Source organism: Aulonocara sp. 'chitande type north' Nkhata Bay, linkage group LG7 (assembly GCF_057382095.1).
Source record: "Aulonocara sp. 'chitande type north' Nkhata Bay isolate Kocher_YH1m ecotype deep benthic linkage group LG7, A_spYH_male_GT1.1, whole genome shotgun sequence".
NCBI classification, from domain to species: Eukaryota; Metazoa; Chordata; class Actinopteri; order Cichliformes; family Cichlidae; genus Aulonocara; species Aulonocara sp. 'chitande type north' Nkhata Bay.
The window spans coordinates 1,728,962-1,743,494 of record NC_141350.1 but is presented as its reverse complement, the minus strand read 5'-3'; the positions used below and the strand labels follow the sequence as shown (position 1 = coordinate 1,743,494).

The 14,533-nt window shown below is 43.2% G+C and overlaps 2 protein-coding genes across 2 annotated transcripts; one reads left to right on the top strand and one right to left on the bottom strand.

The window, feature by feature from the left end:
• Positions 1 to 10,377: 10,377 nt before the first annotated feature.
• Positions 10,378 to 11,812, bottom strand: anapc13 (anaphase promoting complex subunit 13). The gene is made up of 2 exons (XM_086297911.1): positions 11,589 to 11,812; positions 10,378 to 10,677 (listed from the first exon to the last, which is right to left on the bottom strand). The coding sequence occupies exons 1-2, from the start codon at positions 11,685 to 11,687 to the stop codon at positions 10,552 to 10,554; spliced, it is 225 nt and encodes a 74-aa protein (XP_086154037.1). The 5' UTR covers positions 11,688 to 11,812; the 3' UTR covers positions 10,378 to 10,551.
• A 980-nt stretch (positions 11,813 to 12,792) lies between these two features.
• On the top strand, positions 12,793 to 14,044 carry pierce1 (piercer of microtubule wall 1). Its single transcript, XM_086302320.1, has 2 exons — positions 12,793 to 13,124; positions 13,621 to 14,044. The coding sequence occupies exon 2, from the start codon at positions 13,631 to 13,633 to the stop codon at positions 13,955 to 13,957; it is 327 nt and encodes a 108-aa protein (XP_086158446.1). The 5' UTR covers positions 12,793 to 13,124; positions 13,621 to 13,630; the 3' UTR covers positions 13,958 to 14,044.
• The last annotated feature ends 489 nt before the right edge of the window (positions 14,045 to 14,533 follow it).

Sequence of the window (14,533 nt, the reverse complement as noted above, 5' to 3'; positions counted from 1 at the left end):
CGAGTGCAAAACACGCCTGTCAAGCTACACGCAATCACGTGGTTAATGATTACAAAGAGGTTTGTGCACACGGCATGGTCCAACCTTTCAGCAGCGGGAACAGAGAGATCCTCATAGCCAGATCTATGGCCTGCTGCCTGAACATTATATAAGAATGTCAACTCCTGGAGAAATTCAAGCATGCAATTAATTCATGTATTTAAACAGAGGAGAACATCTTCAGGCTACACGGAGATGTGAACACACGGTCACAAACGCTCACCAACACTGATTCATGTAGAATGGGCTACATGAAGTGCGGGTCTCCAATCAGAACGTCTTAGTTTTATATGGATGGAAGTGACTCTCATATTAACCATTTGGAGCTAATATGAGAGGATGTTGGGTGGATGGGCGCACGAATGATCACCAACACTATTATTTTAAAAATTACAAAAAAACTTTTCAGCATCTGCGAAGATTCTTCACAGAAAACATTTCCGTTCAGTATTTTCATAACAAACTTAACCTCATACTTGATTAATTGAAACTAATACACTCTATGCCGGTATTATTTTGACAGTGTGATCATTTCATGGGAGTAAACATCCACATTAAATATCCTAAATCCAAATCTAACCGCTCATTAAAAAAAATAATAACACATGTAATATATCGTGTGACTCCTCAGTTTTGCTCATTTTTTTTATAATAAAATAATATAGTCATCATGTTGTTGAACAACTGCAGCGGAGAACACGGGGTGTTTCTGGCGCTGTGCACACGGTGCAAACCAGCTGGCGTCTGTCTGCCGTCGGTGTCGAGCTGCACCCGGCCGCTCGTGAGCAAACCGAAGCAAACAGGCTATTGTAATATGCTGCGTTCACGTACCGTGTGCTATCGGAAATACCGGATTCAGCAGCGAGCCGTGTGCATATGGCACGTGAGACGTCGCGTCTCCCCACAGAGGACAGAGAAAATTGTTGTGCATTGTTGTTACACAATATATATTTTTTTAATAATAGCAGTCTTACAAGAAATTAAACACCAAAATCGCACAACGCATAAAATATCCGTGGGGAAACATCGGTGCGCAACAATAAAGAATCAAACAGAATAGGCGAGCTTTAAAAGAAGTGCTTTGTCGGTATGTGTGAGTACAATAGAACAGAACAAAATTAATCTCGGCTTCCGTAATCCTGGATGCTTCGCACTTGGTTGCTTAGTTTTTTATGTCTATTTGTCTATAAAGACGATCTGTATTTACAATTCTTAGGTTTTCCATGACGGGAGCGTGAAGGCAGCATCATTCACTGCACTCGACACAGTCACTGGAGTGTTTGTCCATTAACATGTGGTTTCTAGAAAGAGTGTGTCAGCCGATGTAAACCGCAGGGAGCGACGAGCGAAACGAGCTTTAGAGATGAGTGCTACTCTTCTTAGCGAAGCAGCTGAAAATGGCAATTATGAGGGGAAAAATCGGTCATAATATAATAATACTGCAATTAGATTCAGTCCATCCATTTCCTATCGTTCATCCAGGGTTGGGGAGGGGGCAGAGTACTCCGGTCTGCTAACACAGACCTAGAAATCAAGAAGAAGAAGACACTTTAAATAACTCAATTACCTGAGCTGACTGTCCAAAAACATTGGTGAAAACAGAGAGGGGAACTACTGTGCTTTCCCCCGTTTCTTTTTGTTTTCTTGGACTCTAGTGGAGTCCCAGCTATGTTCACACAACCTTCTGTGCCTGCACAACTTTTCATTTAGAGTCATCAGACCAAAATGTCTCTGGGGACAGAGGACACTTTATAGGACTTGGAACAAATTGAATGCTTCTGTCTGGGATGCAGTGTTACATGTTGGTGCAGTGATTAGCAGCAAAGTCCAAACACAGGTTTGTTGGTTTAACTGGTGATTCTAAACTGGTCACTGTGTGATTGTGAGGATGAATGACGTTGTTGGGTCTGTGTTTCCACAAGCCCGGCTAGTTTAGAGACTTATTCATCATGAAGAAAACAAGACATAACAGAACATCTTCAAGCGGTTTTTCACTCGCTAACGAGGGACGCTTTGGTCAAGAACCAGCTCTTGGAGCCCACGCTCCTGTCTCCAGCCCAAAATCCTTCCAAGAGCAGCTTCCCTCACAGCTATTTATTGACAAACTGTTACAATACACATCACAGCACAAGCACCTCCCTCTATAAAACCCCCTTCTAAGACAAGGCACTATATGTGTGTATGTGTAAGCACGTATATGCATGTGCAAGAATGTGTGTGTGTGTGTGTGTGTGTGTGTGTGTGTGTGTGTGTGTGTGACCTCCTGCTGACCAAAAGGGTCATAAAAGCAGGAAGCTTACAACAGAAGCTTCTTCTACAATAAAACCTCCCCCAGCACAGAGTGGCTGGAGAGGTGGTCAGGATCAAAGGAATGTCTTGAACTCAGACTTACAAATTTAAGAAGCCCAATGACAACATTCAACAATTAGACTTAACAGACGTCCTTCTCTCTCCCAGGACCCCAAGACTACGCCATGCTGGGTCATACATGTTTTGTTAACCCTTAAATGAAACACTGCCACTGAAAAACACGTTTGCATTATTTACGGTTTAAAAATGTCAGTGCAGCAGTGCAGTGTTTCAGCCACTGTCTGAAACAAGCTGTTATAACTCCGCCTCTGTTTGGCCTACGTCCTTTTGATTGGCTGCTTCTTACAAGCAGAAGTTTTGAACAGCTGCTTTTAGGGATTTTTGTTCTCCTAGCCACAGCTGTGTGACTGAGATCACACCATCAATATAGTCATGTCATCAAAATAAGGCCATCCCCTCACTGAAACATGATGTGGTAAATGGCCTGCATTTGTATAGCGCTTTTCTAGTCCTTAAGGACCCCAAAGCGCTTCACACTACATCCAGTCATCCACCCATTCACACACACATTCACACACTGGTGATGGCAGCTACATTGTAGCCACAGCCACCCTGGGGCGCACTGACAGAGGCGAGGCTGCCGGACACTGGTGCCACCGGGCCCTCTGACCACCACCAGTAGACAAACATGGGGTTAGTATCTTGCCCAAGGATATTTGGCATGTAGTCAGGAGGCAGCCTGGGATCCACTGACCTTCTGATTAGTGGCTGACCTGCTCTGCCACCCCCGCCACATGATATAGAGCCAGGAGCAGAACATTTTCATTATTTGAAATTTTAGCCATGTTTTATGAAAAGCCAGCATTTTAACAGCAAACGTGACACAAAGTAAAACAAGAGAGAAGAAAAAAGCTCCACCTTACATGTAAATAACCTGTCATACATCCTTTATGAATACACTGCTTGGATAAATATGCAGTAGTTCCTGTTTTTGTACATGATTCATTTTGGACCCTGGATGTGAGAACTGTCCATTACTCCCTGAAGGTGCTGTTTCAGTCCGGGAGCGCTAGAGGGAGACAGTTACACGTGTATCTACTGGTGGACAAGAATGCATAATATGAAACAACTCAGCTGCAAGTGCAAGTAACTGGTGTTAAAATATTTAAAGGCAGATACCAACAACCCAAATTCAAATGGCACAGGTGGCCTTACGTGCTCTATTTGAACTAGAATGCCTGACTTAATGTGATGGACACACGTTAACGAGCAGTTATAGGAGAGGAAAGTGTGGAAGTGGCATATCAACATCCCCTGTCCTGGTCAGAGCCTCTTTGCAAGTGTTGCTCTGCTCATTCTGAGAAGTGATTACGCTGTCTTAGATTTCATACTCAGTGACTGTCTGCATGTTCTGTCCACCAAGATGTGTGTTTATGTCAAAGGTCAGTAATGCCGACAGACAGACTATACTTTACACTGATGGGATATTCTAACAAAGTGTTAGGCATGCTCCCAGCAAGACTCGCTTCTCTTAACTCTGTGTGTGTGTGTGTGTGTGTGTGTGTGTGTGTGTGTGTGTGTGTGTGTGTGTGTGTGTGTGTGTGTGTACAGGGCAGACAGCTGAGCTGCTATATTTGATCCTTCCAAGCCCAGCATGGGACAGGGTACATCCACTACACACACGCAAAAATGACATGCTGACCATTGCAAGGGATTTTATTTTGCATTAAAACTGAGATAATACAGCTGAGTTGCTACAATGCACTCTTCACAACTGTGTAGAATATATATATAATATTTAATTCAATGAGCACAGATATTGTGAGAAAATGGTGTCAGCTGAGGAGCGCTCCTGCCGCTGAGCTCTGAGTTATTTGCTGAGCATGCTGGGATCTTGTTCCACCTGGACAGGCATGTCTGTGTCTTCTTGGATCCACTGAGCACACGGTGTCAACTACCTCGCAAAAAAAAGAAAAAAGAAAGAAAACCGGAGCTTCTCTTGCAGTTTGTGGAGACGGCGGCCTATTGCACGGTAAACCCATGTTAGCAGCGGAGCAGTTTTCCGTATGGGCCACGTGTTCTCTGTTCCAGATGATCTGCTGTTGGACAGACTGTGAGAGGAGGAGTGAGCACTCATCAACTTTCTAGGAAGGTTCTTTCTAATCTGGTGACAGAGCCCATCCTCAAGCAGGTCAGTGCAGCACAAATGATGAATTCAGCAATAAACGCTTCACTAATAATAATTTTTAAATAGTAATGAGATAAAACCTGGAAAGTTGAGGTGGATTTTCTTAAACTGACCGCTGAGATGAAGCTGCAGTAGGTGCACTAAACAACGGTTTGTTTTCAGTCACTGAGTGAAGAGGGTGAGTAGGTGTGAGAAATGCTCATGATTCATGTTGAACCAAACAGATCCAGAACAGCTTTTCGATTACTATAGAAACAAGCTTGAGAGCACTTCTGTAGTCATGCAGGGACGCGGGGAGCAGGTACGTAACGAAAAAGTTCAAATAAAAGATTTAAAAGTGAACAGCTGAGTGTTTTATGCATCGGCCTCGCAGGGGCAGTGTTGGATTTTGTACCAGCACAAACTTATATTTCACTGTCTTATTATTGTTGCTCCTTTTGCAGTATTTCATGCACTTAAATGTGAAATGTGTACATGTGCTCTCTGACAGAGCAGCAATGATACAGATTATCCAGTTTCAAAGCTCTGGCTGAAGCAGCCCTGAGTGTGTGCCGTGCACACCACAGAGCTTAGGCTATTCAATTCTCGCTAAAACATAATAACGTTTCCACTCCACCTAATTTTAGCAAAGCGGGCTGTGATTGGTTTGCTTTCTCTCATGTATGCTAAGAGCACTACGGGACATCATTTACTGTCTTCACAGGCTGCCATGGATCATGTGCTGGACATAGCTGACTGTTACTTCTTCACTCCTTACATTTACCCGGTCTCATGGCCTGAGAGCTGGGCTGTGCGCCAGATTATCAGCCTGTGGGTGGTAACCAACGTGGGAGCTCTGCTGGTTTACCTGGTTTTTGGTGCTCTTAATTTCTACTATGTGTTTGACCATGTGCTCATGAAGCATCCGCAGTTTATTGAGGTAGGCCAGTGGATGGATAGCCAGCTTTGGTACCATTTCCAAACCAAGGTTGTCCTAAACCCCAACTTTGTGCATTTGCTTCACTAACAGCATCAAGTAAGAAAGGAGATCCAGCTGGGAACAGTCTCCATCTTCTGGATGAGTTTTCCCACCGTGGTGCTTTTCTTCTGGGAAGTCAGAGGACACAGCAAACTTCATGACAGCGTCAGTGAAAACTCCCTGGGTGAGAAAACGGTTATTTACATATTATAGCACACGATTCATGTTCGCTCCAGTTAATGTAAAACTAAAAATGAGATTCTCCAAGTGAGCCTACTGTATTTAATGAATGTACTGTTAAAATGCTTATATATGGCTAAAGGCTCAAATCAGAATACTTTATTGATCCCTGGGGGAAATTATTTTTCATTACAGTGCTCCATTATAAACAAACAGTAAAAAAGACAGACAATACACAAGAATAGCACAATATATGCAGGCATATATATCAGGGCTCTAGACTAACCTCTTGCCATGGGCGCACCGGTACGCCTAACTTTAAAAATTTAGGCGCATCGGCACAAAAGTTAGGCGCACTCAAATTTTTCAACCGCATCGCTTAACACCGCAGTTTTACATGTGCACTTTCTTTGGGGGGGGAGTCCATACAGACAATATTCATTTCTAAATTATTAACTAACAAACTTGTGCTTAAAGTGCTTTGTCAATATTGTAGAAAATGTTAAACTTAATCATCATCTCGGCTCCTCTGACGACCTGTTTGCTGCTGTCTGCTGCTGAAAGGCCGTGTTAGAGGGGACACTCGGGCATTTATTGCAGCATATAGTGTGTTTTCTGGACACACTGCTGCTTTTTCAGCATTCAAAGATTGATGACACCGTGTCAGAGCTGGCTATGAATTTCAGACGGATCAGGCCTTAACTTAACAAAAAAGTTATCAATAGTTCTTTTCATCTTTTCTTATTACAGCTACATCCACTCTGTCGGGCCCAGGCTGCTCACTAGGGCTGGGTATCATCACTGATTTCTATAATCCATTCGATTCTGGTTCTCAAAGTCCTGATTCGATTCAACTTAGCCTCAGACAGTCAGAAATATTATAATTCTGATCATTTATCAGCACTGATACACATGAGACCATTAACACCATAATTCCCTCCACACTCACCACCAAGCTGGAGCATCTGGGACTCAGCTCATCTATGTGTCTGTGGATCTCCAACTTCCTAACTGGCAGACCACAGCCAGTAAGGATGGGCGGACATGTCTCAGCCTCCACCACTCTCAGCACTGGAGCCCCCCAGGGGTGTGTTCTGAGCCCCCTGCTGTACTCTTTGTACACATATGACTGTGTGGCCACTACCAGCTCCACCACCATCATCAAGTTTGCTGACGACACCGTCGTGGTGGGCCTGATCTCTGATAACAACGAGACGGCCTACCTGAAGGAGATTAGGAATCTGGAGAACTGGTGCCAGAGGAACAACCTCCTTCTAAACGTCAGTAAGACAAAGGAGCTGATAGTGGACTTCAGCACTAAGCAGGAGAGGAACTACCAGACCCCCGTCATCAACGAGTGCCCAGTGGAGAGAGTGGACAGCTTCAAATACCTCGGAGTTCACATCACGCAGGACCTGTCATGGTCCTGTCACATCAACACCGTGGTGAAAAAGGCCCGACAGCGTCTCTACCACCTCAGACGCTTGAGAGACTTCCAACTGCCCTCCAAGGTGCTCAGGAACTTTTACTCCTGCACCATAGAGAGCATCCTGGCGGGAAACATCTTAACCTGGTTCGGGAACAGCACCATGCAGGACAGACGAGCTCTACAGAGGGTTGTGCGGTCAGCTGAGCGCACCATCCGCTCCGAGCTCCCTGACCTGCACTCAATCTACAGCAGGCGGTGCTGGACCAAGGCCAGGAAGATGGTGAAGGACCTCAGCCATCCCAACAACAGACTGTTCTCTCTGCTGAGGTCAGGAAAGCGATTCCGCTCCCTGAAGACCAACACAGAGAGACTGAGGAGGAGCTTCTTCCCGCAGGCGATACGGTCTCTCAATCACACCACCACACAGTACTGACCCACACATACAGTTCTTACACACACACTGGACTTTCTGAACTTTGTTTTTGCACAACACTGGTCACTATATTCTTCATTTCCGGTTAATACTTGTACAGCTGCTGTTATTGTGTATATATTTATTTATATTTAGATTCCTTCATACATTCTTATATAGTTCTATATTGTGTATTTTGTTGTACAGTTATTTTATTTTCAACTTTAATTTATATATTTATCTTTATCTTATTCTTCCCAGTTAAATTTACCCTTCATTCTAATTTGTGTTGTACAGTTATTTCATTTTTAACCTTAATTTATATTTTATTCCTTCCTAGTTAAATTTACCCTTTTTAATTTTTCATATTTATTTCCTATCTTATTCATAGCCTTTTCCTTTTTTGTTTTCTTTAGGTCACGAGCAGTTGTCCAAGCATTTCACTACATATCGTACTGTGTATGACTGTGTACGTGACAAATAAAATTTGAATTTGAATTTGAGACTTCATCAGAATTGTGAACATCACAGCAGACGCCTTTGGGTGAAAGTAACTGAGAATAAAAACACAGAAAAACATGAGGGAGATTTTCCTGGTCTGGCTTTTTATAGCAGATAACCTGAAAAATATTCTGCAATTTTGCATAATTTTAAGAAGTTTAAATTTCTTCAGTATTGAACAGCAGAAATTAGGCTTTCTTGTCCGAGGTCATTTAAGTGAAAAAAGAAGAAGACAGCGCTGTAAACAACGGTATAGTGAGTAGATATCCCTCATATGGTCATCTCAGCTGCACAGCTGTGTTTAGCACAATCGGGTGCTTCTGTGAGGCAGCCAATCAAAAGACAGCTGCCTTAAAGTGAAGGGATGAGATTTAAAGTGCTTTTTTCAGGGAGAGGCGAGTGGCTGCACTAAGGACAAGTATGAAGTGAATGAGCGTGTCCACTTTAAGGCTGCGTGCGATTAACTCACTGAAACTAACCAACCCACAAAGAGTCTGCAAAAATGAAAACTCATGTATGTCTCTGCTCCAGGCTGGTCACGACTGTTCGTAAGCATCACTGGTTTCTTGTTCTTTACTGACATGTGTATATACTGGATTCACCGCGCCATGCACCATCAGAACATTTACAAGGTGAGCTTCAGCATCTGTACTGCCAACCTACACTTGCCCCAGGCAGTCAGTTACCTTTGTCAGTGGGTGGCTTCCTATAATAAAAGGGTCCACCTGTACCAATGAACCCATGAAACAATGATTTCATGACCTTTTGGGCTTCTCAGCACTTTTATGCTCACAGTTGTTTTTACCAAACAGGTTACAGGCTCGGTTTAGCACACAGTAAAACACCGAGCAGCCGAAGGAAACATGTAGAATATTCTTTTACTCTTATAGTTATTTTAACTCCACAGCTTTGACTTCGTTTGTCTTGTGTATCTTCTCATTAAAAGAAAATCTCAGACTTGACACCATTTGTGTTTCTCCCCCTCAGCACTTACATAAGCAGCACCATACCTTCAAGATACCAACACCGTTTGCCAGCCATGCCTTCCACCCACTCGATGGCTTCCTGCAGAGCTTACCGTACCACATCTACCCTTTCATCTTCCCTCTCCACAAGGTGCATATCATCTGCTGTTGCTAGGAAATACTGACATGCCCAATCTGAGGTCAAAGGAGGACCACGCTGTAAACCAGGGGTTGGCAACTCCAGGTCTCGAGGATCCTGCAGGTTTTAGATGTGTCCTTGATCCATAACAGCTGATTTAAATGGCTAAATGACCTCCTCAACAGGTCTTGAAGTTCTCCAGAGGCCTGGTATTAAAACTAATCATGTGATTCGGGTGTGTTGACCCAGGGTGAGATCTACAACCTGCAGGACACTGGCCCCCGAGGCCTGGTGTTTGACAACCCTGCTGTAAATCAGGGCTGCATTAAGTTATTGCTATTAAACTGCAGTAAAACGTCTAAGTGACTGGACAAAGTGTATGTTGATACACTGAAACTGAGAAAGTGCACCGTTGTCTTCAAACTGTGAAATGCTTCAGCTGACATGAGTTATTTTAAACTGCAGGTGGTTTACCTCTCCCTCTTTGTCTTCGTCAACATCTGGACCATTTCCATCCACGATGGAGACTACCGCCTTCCAGGCCCGCTGATATTTCTGATTAACGGCGCTGCTCACCATGTTGATCATCACCTGTACTTCAACTACAATTACGGACAATACTTCACACTCTGGGATCGCCTGGGAGGCTCGTACCGACACCCATCGGCGCTGCTGGGGAAGGGACCCCGTGACCAGATTCGCAAGCTGACGACAGAAGCAGCACAGACACAGTGATGATGGACGCTCAGAGCAGAGAGCCATTTCTGGACATTAACAGGCTATTATGCTGCCAATGGTCTAAAGCAGAAGAAAGAGACAGCCGGTACGAAATATGCAGATGCCCTAGCTAGATACTACCCAGGCAGAAGATGAAAATGATAAAGCATAGCAAAATAACACACTGTATGTTAGCAACAGTGTCATAGGGTTAAGTAGTACTACTGGTGTGAATGTAACGAGCACAGATTTGGTGTTACACACAACTGTAGCAGAAAACTGAAAGTTGAATCGATGTGTTTTAAGCATGTTTAAGCATAAGAGCAAACCTTTTCCCCCAATAATTTGGCTGCTTTTATAGTACAGCGACATCCAGTGGCCAGACTACCTGCAAGATAACTCTGGTATTACTGCATGGGTAAAGGTGAGATGATTTTGTTACAAACTCAGGAGACTAGATCTGTTCAAAGCCAGGGCTCCTCGTTATAACGCTGCAGAAATAAGAGCCGTGGTTTAATAAATGCACACACAAACAGGAGGACTATGTGCTCACATTTATCACAGTTTCATAAAGTATAAACAATGTTTATGTTTTACAATAAGAGTGATGGATGGTTCACCACCAAGTAAAAGGCCAATGCGCAGAGAAGATACGGCACATTTGTGTGTCAAAACCGCATTTTATTTGTACAGTTCGATTCTGTGTTAGTCTTTCAGCTTCCGGTGCTCGGTGTGTTCTCATGTAGGCTCTGCAGGGCGAGGTCTGTCCACTTCATCTCTTGCTCTTTCACAGACTCTGTCGATCCCCCGTTGTCCTGCTCAGCCTCAGGCAACTCACTCTGCAACAAACCAGCATCAGAAACTGGTGATCTGCTGGGATTTTCCCACAAAACCGTAACTTGTGTTTAAGGTAACATACAAATGGGTGAAAATGTGTTGTTGACGTTAGAGATCAGAGGAGAATGTGCAGACAGTTTCAAGCTGATAGGAAGGTGAAGGCAATCCAAGCACGCAGAGCTTTGAACGCACAACACACCATGAAGCAGATGGACTACGGCGGCAGAAGACCACACAGGGTGCTGCTCCGGTCAACTAAAGCCGCAATTCACACAGGCTCATGAAACTTTGAGAACAGAAGACTGGAAAAATGTTGTTGTTTCTTGTACACGATGTGTTCACGGCACATGTAGTGCAAGTAGGAGATCTGGATCGTGGACGGCCAAATCAACAGCAACTGCGTGATGCTATCATGTCAACATGGTTCAACATCTCAGAAATGTCTCCAGCATCTTGTTGAATCTTCGCTATGACAAATCAGAGAGGTTCTGAAGGCTTTAACCCTGGCAAGGTGTATCTAATGAGTGTATATAGTAGAAAGCAGGTAAGCATGCGCATGTCATCTTCTGTAAACCGAGAACAGGACAGAGAAGTATACCAAAGCAAAATCCCCCCCAAAACCACGTGTATATTTAAGCTTATGTTCATATCCTCTCATTCTTTTCTATTTTATACTCGAACTCTGTAATATGCAACTTCTGTCGGTGCTCTGCTACTGGAAACTGAACTTCCCGGAGGAACCCACCCGAGGGATTAATAAAGCGCTAATCTAAGTCACTGGCATTAAGTAAAACGCTGGATATTATGGAGTGTCCTCTCATAAACTGCACTGCTCGGGAACATCCTGCAAAAACATTTCTGCTTCCTGTAATCGTTGGTCCTTGTTGACGTCAACCTTAGCATTAACATTTACCAAAGGAATGGTGACGTCTTCGTACGGCAGCCTGTCTTCCCTCCAGGCATCATCGGTGAGATCCAGGACTCTCCCATCCCGTTGGATTTCACTGTCCATCCTCCCGCCGAGACACAGCCGGCTGCCAACTAGCCTCAACAGCAGGGGAGCAACAGGACCCCAGATTTACGTCCGAGAACAACGCCGTTGCTGTTTGAGAAGAGCAGTCGCAGTAATTCTACGTACCCCGTTGTCACGTGCTGATGACGCAGTGAATGGCGCCTTTACGTGCAGTGGAAAAATACGAATCTGACGAGTTGTACTAGCAGGAGATCCAATACAATTTCTCGAAACCACAGATTGTATATATGCAGTACATTATATGCAGTATATATGTATGTTTATGTACAGCCATTGGTCCAAATATGTGAACTTACACAAGAGCAACATTTAGACTGCTACGTGGCATTTATGCTCCACAGTATACAGCCTTGTATGCCACCTGAAGGCAAGTTTAGCCCATCAGGAGTTATTTTAGAGTATTATCTAAATGACCTGATTCACTGATCATTGGGACCCAAAAACTGTATGCAGAAAATGGTCAGTCACCATTCAAGTCCTTGCTTTGTCACAGCCCTCCCACATATTTAAAGTGACGATTAGTTGAGTTTCATGTCTCTGTCTTCTACCACATGCATGCATGCATGTGTGTCTATGGTTATTTAGTGCCCCATGGGTTGTGGTATGTTCTATATTTTGGTGAGCAACACATACCGTCACTCTTTCTCCATTGATCATTTTGCACTTAAGATCATGCAATATCAAACAGTGACCACACACTGTGGTTTCTTTTGGTTTCTTGTTATTGTTGTTTTTTATGTCTTCCTTTATTTGACCGCCAGACTGCCTGATTTTTATCTCTGACAGCAAAGCAAAAAAACCTGCTTTTCACATCTAATCTGTATTTTTCTTCTTCTCAGTCTTCTAATCAGGCCTCTTTATGTTGTGATATAACTTGGTTTACTCTGATTAGTGTTTGCTTGTGAGACTGTCCAGAGCATGTCTGAGAGGAGGCAGTTAGCAGCATTACATCTGACATATGAGACTCTTGTATGAGTTCAGGGAGATGTTTGAAGAGAGGAATAAGGTGGTGCTGTGTTTAAGGTACCTGATGGAAAATAGTGCTCATACTTGAATGTTAATTATTAGTATAGCGAGCTGGGGGATACTATTAAATATTTTAAGGTAGATTTGAACCAAAGTTCGGAAATATAGGCAAGTTATTACGTTTTTTTGGGTTTGTTTTTGTTTTTGCCAGGGCCAATATCTGTCAGTAGCTGTAATTATTTCTTTAAACTATGTCCAGCTGCTGATGACAGAGAGTCTTTTTTTTCCAGTACAAAAGAGTCGGAGCCCCATCCTCTCGCGCTTTCTTTGAAAGTCTCGTGAGATTATGTGAGGTCAAGCGCCTGGGTCGTCATTGCTATGGTAACCACATGTTTCTCTGTCTTCAACCCGTGACCAGTCGGTGTATTTTGTTGAGTTCACGAATCTAAGGTAATTATATGAATCACATCGTAGTTTGGAAACAAAAACGCTTCAGTCAAGCAATAAAAAACCCAGTGGCGCGAAATTTAGCGCTAGATAGTGAAGTTAAAAGAAATGAATAGACATGAATCACAAAGATCGCTGGACCGCTCTATGCTCGAAAATAATTTAACTGTAATCACTGAAATATATATATATAATCTTAAATCCGTGTAAAACTAATACCCGCTATATGCAACTCTCCATTGACCATTAGTGAGTCCATATACACCTGGTCAGAGGGCCCGGTGGCGCCAGTGTCCGGCAGCCTCGCCTCTGTCAGTGCGCCCCAGGGTGGCTGTGGCTACAATGTAGCTGCCATCACCAGTGTGTGAATGGGTGGATGACTGGATATGTAAAGCGCTTCGGGGTCCTCAGGGACTAGAAAAGCGCTATATAAATACAGGCCATTTAATGTAAATGTGTAAATAATTTCCTAAATCGTTTCCCCCTCCTTTTTTAATAGAAGATCAACAATGCCTGTTTCTCCAGAGCAGCAGGCAGAAGATGCCAAAACATCAACCAGTCCCGGAAACCCAGTTTTTACCTGCGTGATTACTCCACAAGCAAAAGATCTGATGTCTGCAGGGGGAACAAAGCTCGAAAGCATCATGTATAAGACCACATCCGCCGACTACGGTCGCCTCCCTCCAACCTTTGAAAGCTCTCCGTGCACTTTCCACCCCAAATCACAAAGGTTCACCGAAGTGCTGAGGAAGACCGGGATGTATCGGAACTACTCCTTTAATACATCCCTGGACCGCAGCAGGGTGTGTGACTGCTTTGCAGGACATGTCTTTTGAGAAGAAAAAAAAAGCATAAATCTCAAATGTAACGACTGCAGTATTCAATATCTGCACATGTGTGAAATTAAATGACATTGTTTAGCATGTGTGTTGATGTTTTTGTTTTCCTAGGCGTTTGATTTATTTGTCTTAACCTGTTAATATTATATGTATATATTATTTTGAACCTCAGATGAATTATAAACACATAGGTAGTCCATCTGGCATTACTAAATAGATAAAATATCCTTAATTGATGTTTCGGAGAGTAAAAAAAAAAGAAATCTTTCTTTCTTTTTTTTTTTTTTTGAAGGGGGGGGGGGGGAGGTCGCTTTAGTAAATGTTTCAGGCTGAACGAATAAAATGTGTACAAATTTAAAGGTTACTAGTCTTATAGTCCCCCTCTGCTGTACTGAACTCAGGTGTAGCATGCCATTTCTTTAATTCTTTGAACTTTGTGTTGCGCAATCAATTTCCTTTTAAAATTAACAAATTAATTCATATATTTCTTATTTCCTCATACACGTTTTAAGAGAAAAAGTAAAACCATCAGGCAGAACTCCTATGTTCACGTAACATTAGAGAGAAAAATCC